The sequence below is a fragment of the Schistocerca americana genome, chromosome 3 (genome assembly GCF_021461395.2).
Source record: "Schistocerca americana isolate TAMUIC-IGC-003095 chromosome 3, iqSchAmer2.1, whole genome shotgun sequence".
Lineage (NCBI taxonomy): Eukaryota > Metazoa > Arthropoda > Insecta > Orthoptera > Acrididae > Schistocerca > Schistocerca americana.
Window position 1 is genome coordinate 565,384,976 of NC_060121.1, and position 18,125 is coordinate 565,403,100.

At 38.5% G+C, this 18,125-nt stretch overlaps 1 protein-coding gene across 1 annotated transcript in view; it reads right to left on the bottom strand.

Annotated features, from left to right (window-relative positions):
* Window positions 1-18,125, bottom strand: part of LOC124606226 — a gene marked incomplete at its 3' end in the record, with an annotated part of 132,651 nt that overhangs the window by 66,125 nt on the left and 48,401 nt on the right. The window contains exon 4 of the mRNA XM_047138202.1: window positions 15,734-15,801. Coding sequence (XP_046994158.1) covers window positions 15,734-15,801 — 68 coding nt within the window. The remainder of the gene's footprint in view (window positions 1-15,733; window positions 15,802-18,125) is intronic.

The window sequence follows — 18,125 nt, forward strand, 5'->3', positions numbered from 1 at the left end:
TAATGTGTTGTACACATCTAACATTACATTTTTGCTTCAGCTTTTTCCTCAATTAGTGGAATCAAGTAAACTGCTTTCTTAGTCAATCTACCATCTATTCGTATGGCTGCAGGTCCTGAGCACTTACATTTCTTTTTCGTTAGAGATGTAATTACATGTTGTACTTCAGTGCCTTCCCTGCTACATTTATTTGTTTTCGTGTCCCTCCAAGTGATTCCCTACATGCTTGCTTGCTGAGCAAACCTCAGTTTTTAATGGTTTTTGCATTGAAAACCATATGTCACTGAAGTAAGTCATAACTCATGGTAATACATGATATTTGTGAACTTTGTATTTCCAAAACATCAGAAGCTTAGTCTTGCAAACTCCGTTTAGTTCATCAGAAGCACTCCAGTTTTTTTATGTACTGTTTATTTCTCTTAAAATCTATCCAAAATTTCTTTATTAAGTTATTCTGGAAGCTGTAAAAAATGTGTCTGCACTTGAGACAAAGATTGCAATGCCATTGACATAATGAAAGTAGTTCATACGTTCTCCAAAACACATATTCCTTATTTATTTTCCCAGTTTAAAGATCTGAAAATTTTCCTAGTGTCACTGTGAACAGTTTTAATGATGTAAAAGTGTTTTTGCTCTTGTAAGATTTAATTTCCTACTATGTTAACAAAGTTTAATAGAAGTTAAAGTGTTAATTTATATACGCTTTAGCATGCTGTAACACAATGGCTAGAGGACAAATGTAAGGATGTAGAGGCATATATCATTAGGGGTAAGATAGATACTGCCTACAGGAAAATTAAAGAGACCTTTGGAGAAAAGAGAACCACTTGCATGAATATCAAGAGCTCAGATGGAAACCCAGTTCTAAACAAAGAAGGGAAAGCAGAAAAGTGGAAGGAGTATATGGAGAGTCTATACAAGGGAGACGTACTTCAGGACAATATTATGGACATGAAAGAGGATGCAGATGAAGATGAAATGGCAGATATGATACTGCGTGGAGAGTTTGACAGAGCACTCAAAGACCCAAGTCGAAACAAGGCCCCAGGAGTAGACAGTATTCCATTAGACTACTGATAGCCTTGGGAGAGTGAGCCCCGACAAAATTCTACCATCTGATGAGCAAGATGTATGAGACAGGTGAAATACCCTCAAAGTTCAAGAAGAGTATAATAATTCCAATCCCAAAGAAAGCAGGGGTTGACAGATGTGAAAATTACTAAACTATCAGTTTCATAAGCCATGGCTGCAAAATACTAACATGAATTCTTACTAGTAGAAGCTGACCTCTGGGAAGGTCAGTTTGGATTCCGTAGAAATGTTGGAACACGTGAGGCAATACAGACCCTATGACATATCTTAGAAAATAGATTAAGGAAAGGCAAACCTATGTTTCTAGCATTTGTAGACTTAGAGAAAGCTTTTGACAATGTTGACTGGAATACTCTCTTTCAAATCCTGAAGGTGGCAGGGGTAAAATACAAGGAGCAAAAGGCTATTTACAATTTGTACAGAAACCAGATGGCAGTTATAGGAGTCGAGGGGCATAAAAGAGAAGCAGTGGTTGGGAAGGGAGTGAGACTGGGTTGTAGCCTATCCCTGATGTTATTCAATCTGTATATTGAGCAAGCAGTAAAGGAAACAAAAGAAAAATTTGGAGTAGGAATTAAAATCCATGGAGAAGAAATAAACACTTTGAGGTTCGCCAATGGCATTGTACTTCAGTCAAAGACAGCAAAGGACCAGGAAGAGCAGCTCAATGGAATGGACAGTGTGTTGAAAGGAGGATATAAGGTGCACATCAACAAAAGCAAAATGGGGATAATGGAATGTAGTCGAACTAAATAGGGTGATGCTGAGGGAATTAGATTAGGAAATGAGACACTTAAAGTAGTAAATGAGTTTTGCTATTTGGGGAGCAAAATAACTGTTGATGGTTGAAGTAGAGAGGATATAAAATGTAGACTGGCAATGGCACGGAAAGCATTTTTGAAGAAGAGAAATTTGTTAACATCGGGTATAGATTTAAGTGTCAGTATTTGTATGTAGTGTAGCCATGTATGGAAATGAAACGTGGACAATAAATAGTTTAGACAAGAAGAGAATAGAAGCTTTTGAAATGTGATGCTACAGAATAATGCTGAAGATTAGATGAGTATATCACATAACTAATGAGGAAGTATTGAATAGAATTGGGGAGAAGAGAAATTTGTGGCACAACTTGACTAGAAGAAGGGATCACTTGGTAGGACATATTCTGAGGCATCAAGGGATCATCAATTTAGTATTGGAGGGCAGTGTGGAGGGTAAAAACTGTAGAGGGAGACCACGAGATGAATACACTAAACAGATTCAGAAGGATGTAGGTTGCAGTAGGTACTGGGAGATGAAGAAGCTTGCACATGATAGAGTAGCATAGAGAGCTGCATCAAACCAGTCTCTGGACTGAAGACCACAACAACAACAACAAAAATGCTGTAACACATTTAATGAATACCTAGTTGCTCAAGAGCTGTGTTACAATTGTGGCAAATAACAATATTTTCATGCAGCCCTATTTAATTCTTGAATAATATTCTAGATAAATTCTTTGGCCTCATTTAGTACATTCAGAATCCACAAGAGGGTCATTAAATAAATATTAAAGTAAAATATGTAATTCATATAAATCTGCCTTCATAGTATTTAAAATATTTACATTACAGAACCCCTTATAGTCTTTAAACAAATGTAAATGATAAAGACAAACTGCAGCGAAACTGTAATACGTACATATTGACAGGTTTAACACTGATCTTCAGATCACTCAATAACAGTGGACTCTACCGGAAGTGAATTTCTAACTTCTTAAAAAACTCCCTAATATTACTAAATCAATCAACAAGAGATGGGTTTCACATTCATTTTCATATTGCAAGTGATTTGTTTGACTGCAAGTAATAAGTAAAGTTCTGGCACAAATCCAGCTGCACAGTGTAGTTGTTCAGGTATGTGTGTGTGTGCAAATATGTATGTGTTATGTTCACTGTAGCTCAAAAAAGGATTTTTCCAAAAGTAGCAAAGTTTTCAGCCTAGTTAATGTTCCACTCTGTGATTAATAGCAGATAAACTGCAGCTATACTGTAAACCTGAAGAGACCACAGCTTTCTCCAGAACAGCAGCTTTCATGCTACTGTATTTGAAGGACTCATAGACATGTTTTTTTCTTTGAACAATTGTCTCCAAAATTCAGGTGAATCTTATACACAAAATTAATATAAAAATGTCCATTGTTAGAGTTAAAATTCCTGTCAATCTTAAAAATGGCCATATATTTGGTGCTGCAGGAAATCTATCTCTATCTGGCAACACCAGATTGACTGTCTTGTTTTTCCATTACTGTTGCAACCTAGCAGTAGTTGTATCACAATTGTGCAGTGGGATAAATGATGCAAGCTGTGTTGCCAACACCAATTGTGGATTACATCTGCATTTCCTCACTCACATCTCTTCTCTCCACAGTGGCCTAATACATTCCCTTAATTCTGCCACCAGTCATGGTGTGAACCAACTGTCTTTTGAGCCACTTATAACTTGATCAGTGACATCAAATTTCAAATGAAAGAAAATAGGATGAAGTCAAGTGACACTTTGAGTAAGAACTTAGGATCAAGATAAACCATACTAGGAAGAAATGTAAAATCAGGAAATTTTTGGTATTGATCTTATATGTTTTTCACAGGGGCTACAAATTTATGTTATAAAATTGTGGATGTAAAATTGGAGAATGTAAAATTGACATTCCATTGCATTATGTACTGCCAGATTGCTCCTAATATCGTTAAGCTGCTTACATTATTTTGTTCACAGGCTTCAAAGCACTGTTGCCATTTCCTTATTCTTTTCAGTAATTTGTAAGGGCTATGGTTCAGCAGTTCTAGTTCTAACATTTACTGCATAGGCACTCTTTCCACAGCTTCCTTATCATTTTGTCCTTAAATATTAGAACATCTAAAGTAACAATATTATGTAAAGGATAATTGCTACTCACTATATAGTGGAGATGCTGAGTCACAGATAAGCACAACAAAAAGACTGTCAGAAAGTAAGTTTTTGGACAACAAGGTCTTTGTCAAGTGTGTGTGTGTGTGTGTGTGTGTGTGTGTGTGTGTGTGTGTGTGTGTGTGTGTGTGTGTGTTGTCCATGTATGACAAAGGCCTTCCTGGCTGAAAGCTTACTTTTCGACAGCCTTTTTGGTGTGCCTATCTGCGACTCAACATCTCTGCTATATGGTGAGTAGCAGTATCCTTTCCACAATATTGTTGCATTCCATCCTGAATTTTTCATTGTTTTGACATCTAAAGTAAGCTTTAGACTAAATTTCATGACAAATTTTCTTCTGCCTGTTCAGAATTACGTCTTGTTGTGATTGCAAATGAAATTGTACAGTAGAGAGACTGAGAGAGCTTGAAGACACATGGGTTAAAATTGCAGAGTTCCATTGTAATAACCAACAAACAATGAATACTGGACTGGCATAATTCAATTACAAATGCCTTTTTATCTTATTGATATCTCAGCAGTGATAACACTCATCAAGGACTGTATCAATGTATATATAACAAAGTCTATAATGAATATATATCAGAATGGGACTATGAAACTATTGGACAACTCAGTACATCAGGAATTAGAAGACCACAAAGACAATCATTTTTTTCATGCAGACAGGAAGAAAAAAATCAAATGTCTTGGCTTCTCATTCTTAGGTTGGATATAAATCTATCTGGGATAGTACTACTCTTTGCTACCTAGTCTCAAATGTTTGTGGATGCAATGCAGTGTTACTGTTCAGATCAAGAAATATGAAAAACTTATGGTCACTCTAAGCAGGTTCATGTACAACTATACTCATGAAATAAAAGGCTACTCTGAGGCCCATAAAGAACCAAAAGCTATGTAATTCCATGGCCGAGGTCTGTGGCTCGAGTCTCATTCCACTTTCTGTGTATATAGCCACTCTATCTCTACATATTTTTTACCAACAATAATTGGATACTAATTTTTATCCATCTAGGTGCCACTCCTGTAATTTGTCGGAATATTTAGACTCAAGGATGTAAATTCCAACTAACCTTAATGATCATATTAAATATAAGGGGCACTCAAATAAAAACAAAAGACACATGGAAAAAAGTAAGAATACTGTTTACTATTTCAAAAGCAATCATCATTACTTTTAATACATTTATCTCACTGTGAGATAAAATAGTCATTGACTTCATGGAAAATTGTTTGCAGTTGTTTACTGTATCAGGATTCATCTGAAGCAAATCGACAGCCACAAATGTCTTCCTTCAGGGCCCCAACATGGCAACATGTTGCTGAGGCTGTTTTGACTACACTGCAGAGGTTTCACAGGAAAGCCTTACATATCCTCCATGCAGTCCAAATCTCTCCCCACATGACTTCCATATTTTTGGAGACCTGAAGGAAGATATTCATGGCTTTCAATTTGCTTTGGAGGAAGAGATGCATGCCATGGTACAGTGATCGCTCTGTAGACAACCACATACATTTTTCCATTAAGGCACTGCCCAACTTGTCTCACGGTGGAATACATGTATTACCAGTTATGACTAATACTTTTGAAATAACTAACAATTTACTTCCTATATTTCATCTGTCTCATTTTCATTTGACTGTCCCTTATAGATTCTGACTTTGCATGCGATAGTATTCTGTATAAGTTCAAATAAATGCTTAGGAAGACATAGTAGCTAAAAAATGCTACTAAGCAATGCATATGGAGAAGCAGGGATTCTTTTCAAAGTATTTGCTTTTCCATAATATATACGTACATATACAATGTATTCTATAAGTGAATCCTGTAATCATTAGAGTAAGTAAGTTACCATTAATCATAATTTGTTGTTCATATACAAGGGCTGTACAGAAAGTAAGTCCCAATCAATCGCAAAATGGAAACCGCAGTGAAAATCAGAAATGTTTTATTTGTAACAGTTAGCTACACCTTCCAGCTGCTTCTCTACGTAGTCGCCGTTCTGACTTAGACATCTGTCGTAGCGTTGTACCAACTTTCCAATACCCTCATCATAGAAGACAGTCACCAGTGTTTTCCACTAATTCTCTATGCTGGCCTACAGCTCGTTGTCTGTGCCAAAATGTTGTCTTCATAACCAGCGGTTCATGTGAGCAGAGATGAAATTCAGAGGGAGATAATTACGGGCTTATTGTGGGTAATCAAACATTTACAATTGAAAATGATGCAGGAGCATCTTCATTGCCCCTGCAGAATGCGGCTGAGAATTGTCTTGAAGAAGAAACCGCATGACAATTATGTAATGTTGGCTGCCTAGCTTCAGGCGAAATTTCTCACCAGGCCCTCGTACATGGCGGGAGACACTATTTTCTAAGACATCTTTACGCGCTCACTGTGAGTTCATAAATGAGAAGAGTGATGTGTTGCTATCTAGGGTCATACTTGAGACACTGCCCAACACATCTGTGCAAAGCTTTATTGGATTTTCATAGCCGTTTCCATTTCGCGACTGGTCGGAACTTACTTTCTGGACACCCCTTGTACTTTACAGATGTTGCCTGCAGTTGTAGCTTCTGCCTGCCAATGTATAAGTGAATAAAGCCCTACATCTACACTGTGAAGCACTTGGCAGAGGGTACTTCCCATTGTACTACACATTATGTCAATAATGCCTGTTTAAATGAGAGTGAACATACTATAATCAGTCTACTCATGCACTTTTTACTCTCATGGGATGACCTATAGAAAACTGTAGTACAGTCCCAGATTCTTCAGACTTTGTAAGTACTGGTAAATGATTCTTCTAAATTTTATTCAGTGAACTGAGGCTGGAATATATAGTAAAAAAAAATATTTAGAATTTGACCACTGTATTCCTGTAAGACAGTGTGTTTAGTTTACATTTTCGAGTTTGTTCTCATTGCATAGTTGATGTCTATTTTCAAGCATCTGTCACTTCAGGTTTTCAGCATTTTTACATAATGCTTTCCTAAGGGTCAAACAAATCTGTAACCATTCATGTCATTGTTTGAATGAATTGTATCCTCAAGATACAAGAATTGTACATCAAGATAGAATGTACAACTGTTTTATAACAAGTTAACCAATTTCCTTTGTAAACTAATTGCATTTTTCTAGTATCATGCCAATTAATCAAAGTCTGTCACCTGGTTGACCTATGAGGTGGAATCCAAAATTTTCAGGACTGGTGCTGCTATCTGGAAAGTAGGAGCAGTAGATATCTGCACCACTAGGTGGCAAGAGCTACACATCTGATGAGTCAATGTGTGGAGTGGCATTCAGCTGGAAGGACGTATGGCATGTCCACAGTGATTTCCGTAAAACTCTGTGTTTGGTGTGTGGCGATTTTACAATGGATTCGTGAACAGAACAGCACATGTGTATCAAATTCTGTGCAAATCTAGGAAAAAGTGCTACAGAGACCCTTGCAATAATTCAACAAGTGTTTGGGGGACAGAGCATGAGCCATACGCGTGTGTACCAGTGGAAGAGCCTGGACTCTCCAAGACCCAAAAAAGTGAGAGAGGTGAAGAGCAAAGTGAAGAGCATGATCATTATTTTCTTTGATACCAAGGGAATTGTGCACAAAGAATTCATCCCACCAATCAAAACAGTGAATTCTGTGTACTACTGTGATGTTTTACGACAGCTCCATGAAAACGTGCAGCGACAACGGCCCAAAGTTTGGCGTCAAGGGAACTGGCTGCTGCATCACGACAAGTCCTTGCTCACGATGACCTTTTGGCAAAAAACAACATGGTGGTTGTACCCTACTCACCATACTCTCCAGATTTGGCACCTTGTGACTTTGCGCTATTCCCAAAACTGAAACTCAAGTTGAAAGGCTGTCGGTTTGACACTCTAGAGAGGATTCAAGAAACATTGCTGGTGGTGATAAATACCCTCAAAGAACAGGGCTTCCAGAAAATGTTTTACCAGTGGCAGAAACTCTGGGACTGGTATGTATGGGTGGATGGGGATTACTTCAAGGGTGATGGTGACCATTAGTCCAAAGGTAAGGTTTTCAACAGATGGCAGCACCAGTCCTGAAAATTTTCGTATGAAAGAGCATGTGATCATTCCATTGCATACACTCACAGACTTCTACACCCAGATAGATGTATGAGTTCACTGACTCCTATAGTGAATTGAAAGGTTCACTTTCAGAACATAATAAATGACAGATAAGTTGCAGGTCAATGAAGGCCTATGTAAATAGAAAATGCACATTAATGAAGATCTAAGTAAACAGAAAATTTCTGCATGCCATTTCTTAATTATTCCCATAACATACCCCACAGCACAGCTTAGCCAAATCCCAAATGTGTGTCACTGGACAGTGTTGTAACGTGCACAGAGAAGTAAGGTACCCAAGTAAATATTTAAATCCTGTCATATTTCACTAAAGGCATATGAAGGATGAAGAAAAAATGTTGCACTTGGAAGTCAGTGCACTATTTATTATCCATATTCAAGGTAAAAGTTTATTTAGTAAAATCAGATCAAGTGTACTTTGAAAACAAATGTGTGAAAATGAGGATCTGGCAACACTGTCATATCGTGCAGTAAACACAGTGTTCAGAGGAATGTGTATCAACCCACTCTATTGTATCAGTTCAGACATAAACCTACATCTACCATGGAGCTATGGTTCAAATCCTCGTCAGGTTCCCTTTTTATTTTTTAGGCACTTGTTCCCCAGTTCTCATTGTTTGTGAACAAGACATCAGTTTGTCATATGACAATGGCCTACCGTATGACAGAGTGATCCATTAAACTGCATGCATGTGACTACTAACTGCACAGTGCACATCCATAACTGGTCCTGTCAAGTTCATATAGAGTGGCTTCCTAATGGAGAACACAGATTATGAATATGTCAATATACTTTCGGTGTTAATTGCATCTGATAACCAAGCTTGTGCATATGCTGCATGGTACCCTTAAAGTCACGATCCCAATAAGAATGTTTTTGTTGCCTGGAGCAACATCTTCATAAAACCAGTAATTTATTATGCATTAACTCAACATCACTAGCAAGAAGATTGCATTCAATAAGTATAATTTAGTGGATAGTTTTCACATCAAGTGGAAGATAACAATCTTTTTATAAGTAATGTGATACAGGCTGACAATGTAGCTTCACTCATGAAGACATTTTCAACATCCACAACAACCATTATTGGTCAGAGCACAACCCACATGTCACCCATGAACATGACTTTCAGGCATGCTTTGACATAAACCTGTGGGCTGTAATTGTGGGAGGAGTGCTTTTGGCCCTCACCTTTTGCTGAACAAGTTGAATGTACCCCTGTTTGTATGTTTCTCTGCTATATTTTGTCAGACACATTAGATAATATTCTATGTGCTGATAACCTTGCCGCCGGCCAGAGTGGTCGAGCGGTTCTAGGTGCTACAGTCTGGAACTGCGCGACCGCTGCGGTTGCAGGTTCAAATCCTGCCTCGGGCATGGATGTGTGTGATGTCCTTAGGTTGGTTAGGTTTAAGTAGTTCTAAGTTCTAGGGGACTGATGACCTCAGAAGTTAAGTCCCATAGTGCTCAGAGGCACTTGATAACCTTGCCATTGAGCATCCATAAGCTCCAAAAACACACTGAAAATGTTTCACTTTCCCTGTTTGGTGTCAGCTATGGCTTCAGCATGATGGTGCACTGCCACTCTTTGGAATTAATGTGCATAATGAAGTGTTTCCAAGGCAATAGATTGCTCATGTTCGTCCAGGCTCCAGTTCCCTGGACCTTAATCCACTAGATTTTTACTTGCAAGGCACTTAAAGGAACAAGTTTGTCACACTCCACCCATGGATGTACGTGATGTAATAGCTCATGTGCATGCTGCTACAACAATATTGGATGCAGATGTGTTATGTGTGGTCCTGTGAAGTATGATCCAGTGAGTGGTGACGTGTTTGTAAACACAAGATGGTCACGTTGAACATCTTCTCTGAAGTGAGGATTGCTAGTAGGTATACATACCACCTCTGTGAAAATAAATCTAGACAACAAACATGCAGAATGGTATTATTGTGTGTAGCATGATGTGCAGTCTAGCATGCCTAATATGACTTAGTGTCAATTAGACCATCAGTGAGAGAACACTGTGTGTTCCTGCCGCTAATAAGGCAAGTACACCATTCGTTTATTACATATTTTTACGAGCTTCAAACAGGAGCAACTTATTTTCAGTCACCTGTGTAGTTACTAGTACATTTTTGTTATTTCTTGCATGTTTGACTGCTTACTAGGAACAACTTTTTACTTTAAAAACAGTATAGCGTACACTACCACCATTGCTATCGACCCTCGTATCATACAGGCTTTTGTTTGTTTTGCTTGGAACAGCTCAGTGTCACTTAGACCATCAGTGACAGCCGCTTGAGTTCTGCTGCTAATAAGATGAGTACACCATTCATTTATTACATATTTTTATGAGTTTCAAACAGGAGAGACTACAGTAATGGATAGGCACCATGATTGCTATGTACAGATGTGAGCTTAGTTGGTGACCCTTTGCTCACAGCTCCAGGCAGTGTTGGCTTTCATCACACAGCTTAAGGCTGCTGACACGGACATCACTGTGGGGGTTCAGATGCGGGGATGCGAGGGACATTGAGCATGACCCACGTGTCCCCCTATCAGTCCACTGCTGTGACCACCCTGGGTATTGCCTGCACTGAAGTTGACCCCTCACCCATGGTTGAGTGGGAGATCATTCCAAGGTCTGGCAGGCAGCAAAAGACCTTCTGAGGGGCTGGTAGTAGGCCCTCCTTGGTTCATTTGACGAACTGTTTTCAGGGGTTACCTGTGGCTGACGAAGTCTCTGAGCTGGATGCAGCCATATCCCTGTTCCAGAGGAAGCTTCTCGGACCGCAAGATATGGGCATTCACAGAGGGTGGGTTTTCTGGCAGTTGGGAGCTCCAACATTAGGTGCTTAAAGTGTCCCCTTAGGAACATGGCTGCCAAGGATGGGAAGGAAGTCAGTGTGCATTCCGTGTGCATACCAGGGTGGGAGTCATTCTGGATGTGGAAAGGAAGCTTCTGGATGCCATGAAGAGTACAGGGTGCAGCCAACTGCAGGTGGTGGCCCATGTTGGTACCAATTACATGTGGCACTTTGGATTTGAGGAGATTCTCTCTGGTTTTGAGCAGCTAGCGGAAATGGTAAAGACTACCAGTCTTGCTTGCAATGTTAAGGCAGAGCTCACTATATGCAGCATCGTCCACAGAACCGACTGCGGTCCTTTGGTGCAGAGTTCTGAATCAGAGGCTCAGGCTGTTCTGTGACTGTGTAGGCTGCAGATTCCTTGACTTGCACCCTCAGGTGTTGTGTTTCCGGGTTCCAGTTAATAGGTCAGGAGTCCATTACTCACAGGAAGCAGCTACAATGGTAGCGGGGGCTGTGTGGAAGGGACTGGGCAGTTTTTTAGGTTAGAGGGTCTCAGGAAACCACAGAAGGGGCATCCGTCTAAAAGGGGCAGGTAAAACACGGTAAGGTAGTTGTAGAAACAATCGGTATTGTAGCCATAAATTGTTGTAGCTGTGTTGGAAAAGAACCAGAGCTTCAAGCCCGAACAGAAAGCACTGAAGCTCAAATAGTTATAGGTACAGAAAGCTGGCTAAAGCCAGAAATAAGTTCATCCAAATTTTTTTCAAATGACCTAACAGTGCTCTGAAAGGATAGATTAAATACAGTTGGTGGTGGAGTATTTATTGCTGTCAGAAGTAGTTTACCTTGTAGTGAAACTGAATTAGATAGTTCCTGTGAAGTAGTATGGGTAGAGGTTATACTTGACAATCAGACTGAACAGTTAATTGGATCATTTTACCAACCCCCTGACTCAGAGGATATAGTTGCTGAACATTTCAAAGAAAACCCAAGTCTCATTTCAAACAGGTACCCCACTCATGCAATTATAGTCAGTGGTGACTTCAATCTGCCCTTGATATACTGGAAAAATTATACATTTGAAGGTGGTGGCAGGCATAAAACGTCACCCAAAATTGTACTGAATGCTTTCTCAGAAAATGATTTTGAACAATTAGTTCATGAGGCCACTTGAAGTGTAAATGGCTGCGAAAGCATACTTGACAAATAGTGAGTTTCATGATGAATATAGGGATTAGCTACCAAAAGGCAGTTGCTGCTAGGCTGAATACCATAACAGCCACAACCATCAAAAAGAAACACAAAGTACATCTATTTAAAAAAGGTGATAAAAATACCCTTAACGCCTTTTTAAGAGACAGTGTCCACTCCTTCACATCTGCTCACATAGGCATAGAAAAGATGTGGCATGATTTCAAAGAGATAGTATCAATGACAACTGAGAGATATATACCACATAAATTAATACCCAAGATTGGCAAAGTTTTGCAGAAGTTCAAAATATAGCATGTACTTCAATGCAAAATTCCTTTAATTATTCCCACAATGAAACTCTGTCTCACCAGTGGCAAGACGCAATGAATACCTTCACTGCGTGATAACAACGGTGAAGTCACTGACAACAGTGCCACTAAAGCAGAGTTATTGAGAACGGTTTTCCGAAACTCCTTCACCAAAGAAGATGAAGTAAATATTCCTGAATTCCAACCAAGAACAACTCCAAATATGAGAAACATAGAAGTAGATATCCTCTGTGTAGCAAAGCAGCTCAAATCACTTAACAAAGGCAAGACCTCTGATCAAGATTGTATACCAGTCAGGTTCCTTTCAGAGTATGCCAATGCCATAACTCCATATTTAGCAATTATATACAACCAATCACTCACAGAAATTTCTGTACCTAAAGAATGGAAAATTGCTCAAATCACACCAATACCCAAAAGTGGAAATAGGAGTAATCCATTGAATTAAAGGCCCATATCACAAACTTTGATTTGTAGTGGGTTTTGGAACATATACTGTATTTGAACATTATGAATTACCTCAAAGGAAATGATTTATTGACAAAGCATAGATTCAGGAAATACAACTAGCTCTCTATACTCATGAAGTAATGAGTGCTATTGAAAGGGGATGTCAAATTGATTCCAATTTTTAGATTTCCAGAAGGCTTTCGACACCATTCCTCCCAAGTGTCTTCTAACCAAACCGTGTGTCTATGGAATATCACCTCAGTTGTGTGACTGGATTTTTGATTTCCTCTCAGAAAGGTCACAGTTCATAGTAATAGATGGAAAGTCATTGAGTAAAACAGAAGTAATATCCGGCATTCCTGAAAGAAGTGTTATAGGCCCTCTATTATTCCTGATCTATATTAATGACATAGGAGACAATCTGAGTAGCTCTCTTAGGTTATTTGCAGATGATGCTGTCATTTACCATCTTGTGAAGTCATCAGATGACTAAAATGAATTGCAGAATGATTTAGATAAGATATCTGTGTGGTGCAGAAAGTGGCAATTGACCCTGAATAAACAAAAGTTTGAAGTTATTCACATGAGTACTAAAAGAAATCCTCTAAATTTCAATTACGTGATAAGTCACACAAATCTGAAGGCTTTAAATTCAACTAAATACTTAGGGATTACAATTACAAGTAACCTAAATTGGAACAATCACATAGGTAAGTAGAGCAAAGACTGCAATTTATTGGCAGAACACTTAGAAGGTGCAACACATCTGCTAAAGGGACTGCTTACTCCACACGTGTCTACCCTACTCTGGAGTATTGCTGTGAGGTGTGGGATCGGCATCAGGTGGGACGGACGGATGACATTGAAAAAGTTAAAAGCAGGGCGGCTCGTTTTGTATTATTGCAAAATATTGGAGATAGTGCCACAGACATGATAATTGAATTGGTGCAGCAGTCACTAAAACAAAGGTATTTTTGTTGCAATGGGAACTTCTCATAAAATTTCAATCACCAGTTTTCTCCTCCAATTGCGAAAACATTCTGTTGGCACCTACCTACATAGGGAGACACAATCATCACGATAAAATAAGAGAAATCAGAGCCCACACAGAAAATTTCAGTGCTCGTTTTTCCCACATGCTGTTCATGAGTGGAATGGTAGAGACAGCTTGAAGGTGGTTCATTGAACCCTCTGCCAGATGCTTAACAGTGAATAGCAGAGTAATCATGCAGGTGTAGATGTAGATGTTGACTCTAACATTGGTGAGTCTACTTATTGTTTCCAGTGCCATTTCCTCATCTCACTGACCTAATGAGCCAGTTCAGGCACAGCACAGAATTCATGCTAGCTGTTCTTGGTCAAGCTGCACACAGTTACAGCATTGCCAGACCCTCATTCTTTTAAACTGAATTTCTATTAAACCTACTGGTGGAACTAGGTTTTGCTAGATACACTTTTTTCTTGAATAGGGATGAGGAATCACATGCCCACAGTCAAGTGCAGCATTAGTTCCTCACCTGTATTTATGTACTCATACAGTAACTTTTTCTAGTATGTTGATGTTGTTGCAATCTACAGTTTAAAAACTCATTTGATGCAGCTCTCCATGCTAATACATCCTGCTCAAGTCTCTTCATATCTGAAGATATTCTGATATCTGCTCTGTAGTAAAAGCTCTTGAGAAACAAGTCATTCATTCAATATATTGTAGCATACAAAAAAAAAAAAATTATGGTAATGTTAGAGTTTTGTTAGACTTACCTGGGATAGTAAGAAAGTTACAAATGAAAGAAAATTCAGTCAAGAATTGTACATATTATGAAAACAGCAGTGCTAGAGGAAGTTTGCAGAGACATAAAGTGTATAAACAGACTTAGAATGTGTGTTAATGGAGCACATTTGGAACATCTTTGTTTCATTGATGACACTGTACTGTTTTCCTCTAATGCAGGCAGATATCAGATCAGCAGCAAGCAAAAAAAGATCATAGAGTAAGTCTGAAAATAGGCCTGAAAAGCAATTATAAAAAGACAAAAAAATGTAATCAAACATTTGAAATGAAATAATGGAAATCTTTAATGGACACAACAGCCATTTGTATGTGTGAGTTATGAACGTGTGTGAGTTTTGTTGTCCATGTCTGATGAAGGACTTAGTCCTGATAGCTACATAATACCTAGCAGTATTTTTTCATGGTGCCTATCTGCCATTCAACATCTCCTCTGTGTGGTGAATAGCAGTATTCTTTCAAGTAAAAATCAGTAATTTTTACCATCTAAATATGGAAAACTAACTAATTTGAAAAGGGAAGCTCACAATCAGTAAGAACTACCAGCTTTTATCTCTCAGTAACGATAAATGGACTTTTAATCCAAAAACTGTTAAAAAACTCAAATTACTCAACAAGCAATGGAGAGATTCTTGTTCAGAAATACTAGAAAAGATCAGAACACAAATAAATAAGTCAGGGAACAGACTGATGTAAAAGTCACATTTATGAGAATTGTGAAAATGGAATGGATGGTTTGTGGATCTAGGAAGTTCTTTGCTGTATCCCATGAGGTAAGAAAAGGTCTAAATGATGGCCTTATCAAAGATGCGTAGCTAATATTCAAAAACATACAGGGGCAATAAGGATGTGTGTAGCTGAAGACTAATGTATGGAAAAGTCTAAAGGAGGCTTTTACTTATCTTTGAATTTCAGTCAGCTGACAACTATGGTAACAGTGATGATGATAAAGAATCATAAATGTAGTAAAAACTCTATCCTGTCTGTTTCTTGATTTACCTCATTTGCAGCACTGCACAGGAAACTGGAACTTAAGGAATCTGCAGTGCTTGCTGCTGACAGAGAACCTGCAACAGGTAAATGATATGCAACTCAGTGAAATCAGTATTGTTGATAATACAATAGTATAACTGGATATAGTTCTTTATTATTACTGTTTCTTTTTTATTAATTAATTAATTTTTCAAAACTAAAGGTAGTGACAAGCTCAACAGGAAAAGGACAGTGCAAAATATTGTTAGATCTGCAACACTTGGGATGAGTGCAACTTATGTCAGACAGAGAGAAGTCCATCCAACACAGAGAATATGATGTAGATTCATTCATTCATTTATTCAGCGATCATGTGCCATAGGTCCTATTATGAAGGAAAATCTTCTGGGTTGATGCTAGAATCAAGGTATTCATTAACAAAACAGAGACAGATGATAAAAGCCATATCTGTACACTGTATAAAAAATGAACTACCAATAATACGATACATGACTTGCAGGCTGTATTTTAAACTGCAAAATTAACAGAAAATGAGCCAATGTGAAAATAGCTGGCTTCTTGAACTATATTAAAAAGTTGCTGTTTATCTCTACTGCTAGTTTAATAGTTTGCTATTATTTATTTAAAAAAGGTAGACATGTTAGGTAGGATTTATTGTCTCAATAACAATGAGACCGCTAGAATGGAAATGCAGTTCATTGCATTCATAATGATACTGTCATTTTCATTGTGAACATAGCGATTTGTTTGGCAGATGACAGAAATCTTCAATCCTTGGAACAAAATAATCAGATAATTTATAGAAATAGTGGCAAAAAATGTTAATTTTCTTGTTACTTTGTAGGAATTATGAATTTCTTGCTTATGTCTGAGAAAGCAAAATGATGGCCTTTGCACTAGAGTAGAGAACACCACTTTGATCCTTGGGCAACAAAGCAATGCATATATGAAAATGTTTTTTTGTGTTGTAATGTGGATTACAGTTGAACTGAAATTATAAAATTTCAAACAAACAAAATAATCTGTTCACAGCAGAAATAGACATTAATGGTAATACATCAAAAGGAACACAACCTGTTAAATTTCTTTGGGATGCATATATTCCATTGTATTAATTTTAAAGTCTGTCCAGCAATTGATATCGTATTTGCAATGATGATAACTGCCTTGTTGAGAATCCTGAATGTCTCATGAGGCCCTTCACAGGCACTACACCCCAAATCTGGTCCTCAAACAGATCTACCATACTATATCCTCACACATCCAAAATCCTTCCACCACACTCAAGGATTGGTTACAGAGGAAAGCCCCCTTGGTCACCCAGTATCACTCCAGAATGGAACAACTAAACCATATCCTTCACCATTACTTCACTTATCTATCATCAAGCCCAGAAATGAGGGAAATCCTAGCAAAGATCCTTTCCACTCCTCCTAAAGTGGTATACAGTCACTCACTCATACACAACTTGCTGTTTCATCACCAAGCCACTCTACTTTCAAACCCCTGTCATGGGGACCATATCCCTGGGGCGACCCAGGTGCAAGACCTGACCAATTCAGCACTTTTTGCTCCAGTCCGGTTGCTGGTTTACCCTATCCCACTAGAGACAGGGCCACCAGTGAAAGCAGGTGTGTAATGTACTAAATCTGCTTCAATCAACATGTGTGTGTGAGTGTGTGTGTGTGTGTGTGTGTGTGTGTGTGTGTGTGTTTATGTATGTGTGTGTGTGTGTGTGTGTGTGTGTGTGTGTGTGTTTTTTTGCTTGTAGCTTGACAAAGGATTTATTCTGAATATGGAATTATCTTCTATTGCAATGCAGGTTAAGTAAATAAGGTATTTATTAGCCAATGAGAGCAGTAAAAATATTGGGTACTTTGGACAAACTCACCTTGCAAAGGTCTCTTGAAATACCTTGAAATCCTTCCCATCATTCCCAAGTAAATTTACAATGAGCTGACAAAAGGCCTGAGATACCTCTTGAGATTGTGTGGGGCCTCCTTTTGCCCAACGTAGTGTAGCAACTGAGTGTGGAATGGACTCAACAAGTTGTTAGAAGCTCCTGCACAAATATTGGACCATGCTGCCTCTATAGCTGTCCATGACTGTGAAAGTGTTCAAAATGCAGGATTTTATGCACGAACTGACCTCTCGACTATGTCCCATAAATTGTCATTGGGATTCATTTCGGGCAATCTGGGTGGCCAAATCATTCCCTCCAACTGTCCAGAATGTTCTTCAAACAGATTGTGAACAAGTGTGGCCCCATGACATGAGGTACTCTCGTACATAAAAATTCCATCTTTTTTGGGGACATGAAGTCACTGAATGGCTGCAAATGGTCACCAAGTTGCTCAACATAACCATTTTCAGACATATTTCCATGTAAACACAGGCC